At 40.7% G+C, this 2392-nt stretch overlaps 1 protein-coding gene across 1 annotated transcript; it reads right to left on the bottom strand.

Moving 5' to 3' along the window:
- Positions 1 to 843: 843 nt before the first annotated feature.
- LOC135216668 (uncharacterized) lies at positions 844 to 2392 on the bottom strand. Its single transcript, XM_064252056.1, has 2 exons — positions 2358 to 2392; positions 844 to 1934 (listed from the first exon to the last, which is right to left on the bottom strand). Exons 1-2 carry the CDS (start codon positions 2367 to 2369, stop codon positions 1092 to 1094), a joined length of 855 nt encoding a protein of 284 aa, XP_064108126.1. The 5' UTR covers positions 2370 to 2392; the 3' UTR covers positions 844 to 1091.

The following is a 2392-nucleotide window of genomic DNA, read 5'->3' as shown; positions in this document are numbered from 1 at the left end:
AACAAGGGCGTAGAGGCTGTTGCCTCACACTAGGCCTTTTTTTCTCCAGCAGCGAGCCGTTGCTGCCGAAAATGGAAAACTTGGCGCTTTCAGCTCGAGATTTTTGCTTCCCGGTAGCGATCCACGAACCGAGAGCAACCGCAGTGTAAACAAACAAGATGGCTGCTGCTGATAGGATGTACTCTCAGACCTTTGGCTTCTCTTCTCCTGAGCCACTCTCAAACCCACAGACGTTTTTCGTTACTCTTGCATTTACGTAAGATTCCGAGAAAACACATCACTGCTGCACATCTTGCAACAGTCCGACAATTTCTGGGCGCCATGATGATATCAGCTAATCAGTTTTGTTTACTTTTTCCTACTGCTCCTCGAAATTATGAGGTCCTAGTGTGAGTGTGACGATACAACACTTTTGCTCGCGAGCATCGGCTGGATGCTGGCCAAAACCGTGAGCAAGAAATGACTAGTGTGATACCATCTTTACTCTGGGAGGAATCTATGTTTATCTTTCTTTATCTCTCATAATAGTTTCTTACACCTGGTCAGATGATTATCCTTACAAATTGAGGTTTTTTATATTTCTAGGCATTTTGGCAATTTTTCACGTAACTTATTTCCTAATTGTTTTTCATGCATAAAGCATTTTATATTCCTTCATACTTCAACACAGAGTAATCTCACAAGCTGTCTTTTCATCAGACTACTCCCTAAATGTTTGGGGTAAATGGATTGTACTTGCTCACAAACAGATCTTATTGCGCCATAAGACTATTTTATCATAATATCACTATTTAAAATACTGTGGAAACTTAGATTTCGTGGCAAAAAAATGAAACAAGTATATTTTGAGAATTGTTTATATTTATTGTTTCTTTTACTGTGCATTGTTTTGTGAATAATTGAATTTGAGCAACAATGAGGAATGCAAGTAAAAGAAGTTTTGTAATAGGCAAGTAAGAGAAGTTTTGTGTAGTTAAATCTCTCAAAACAGTCAACGGACAACATATTTACAAAAGTTATTTAAACAGAACCTGGGAGCGAAAATCCCGGTTTTGTTAACACTGCTAAATATTAGCTTCCACTATCTTTCCCTAAGAGTGACGGATGAAAACGGCCTGGCTGAATGGCATCTTGATGAAAGTACTGCTGCCTGGCGGTTTGAGAGGTTCCTGGCTCTCCGGCTCGGTGGCACCACGGAGAACTCTGGCGTTGAAGGTCGGTAGCAATTCGACAGCGCTCTTGCCGAAGAAGACGTTTCCATTTGAGGGAGCTGGATTCAAGTTGCTCGCGGTATTCCTTCCACTGGGTCTCGTGGAAGACGAAGAAGGTCGCTGAGTTTGGGGTGATGCGACTTTCCTGTCACTCGGAATACGATGAAATTCGTGGGTGGGTTCGTAGCCCTTGGGGGCAGTGGCATCAGCAGAGGCGAGAGGAGCAACTCGATGGGAAGTCTGCAATTTCTCGGGACTGACGTTGACAGTTTTGGCAGCGCTTGGGACAGTGCCAACGTCATCTTTCGTGTGGTATAATGCTGGGCCGGACCCGGGCGAATAATGTCGAAGACTCTTCAGTGAACTGATGTAGTCAAAAGCCAACGGCAATTCATTTTCCACCGTTGCCAGCCGGTCAAGGTCATCTTGGGTGACCCTTCTTCCCTCTGCTTGAGCAGCTGCCAATAGAACACTCCGAGAGATGGGCAAGAACGCCATGATTGCGTCACGGATGCCCTCCGGGCTGAAGGGGTCGATGTTGAGCCTCTTGTCATAACTAATCTTGTCGAAGACGTCGGCTAGCTCCGGAAGGATGGCATTCGTGGCAGCGACCATATTTTCGTAAGGGCCGAGGGCGTCGGTATCCACTTCATTACTGTATTCATATTCATTTCCCGATACTGACGATATGCTCGAAGTCCAAATGATTGACAGAGTAAATACCTGAGGGGAAAGAATCATTGTAAACGTTATTGCGGGCCGACGAATATAATAAAAATTATAGATTGTATATTTTTGAAAAATAAATAAATAATTCTTATAAAAATTTAGGGGATAACTATATGTATCATAACACGCTTATCCTTACTGACTGATAGATATGTATGTATGTATATGATAATGATCTATATATATATATATATATCTATATATTATAGGTTATATATATATATATATATCTATATATATATATATATCTATATCTATATATATATATAAATATATATATATATATATATATATATATATATAGATGATGGGATAGGTATTTAGATGGTTATATAGTTTACATAAACATATACGTAGATAGTAGGATGAATAGGCGGTAATAGAAGGATGGATGGATAGTTTCACAGATATGTATACCTGAAGGATCATCGTTCCTCGTAGAGTGTCAGAGT

Source organism: Macrobrachium nipponense, chromosome 6, assembly GCF_015104395.2.
Source record: "Macrobrachium nipponense isolate FS-2020 chromosome 6, ASM1510439v2, whole genome shotgun sequence".
Taxonomy (NCBI): domain Eukaryota; kingdom Metazoa; phylum Arthropoda; class Malacostraca; order Decapoda; family Palaemonidae; genus Macrobrachium; species Macrobrachium nipponense.
The sequence above is the reverse complement of the archived record's forward strand: the minus strand, read 5'-3'. Positions and strand labels throughout refer to the sequence as shown.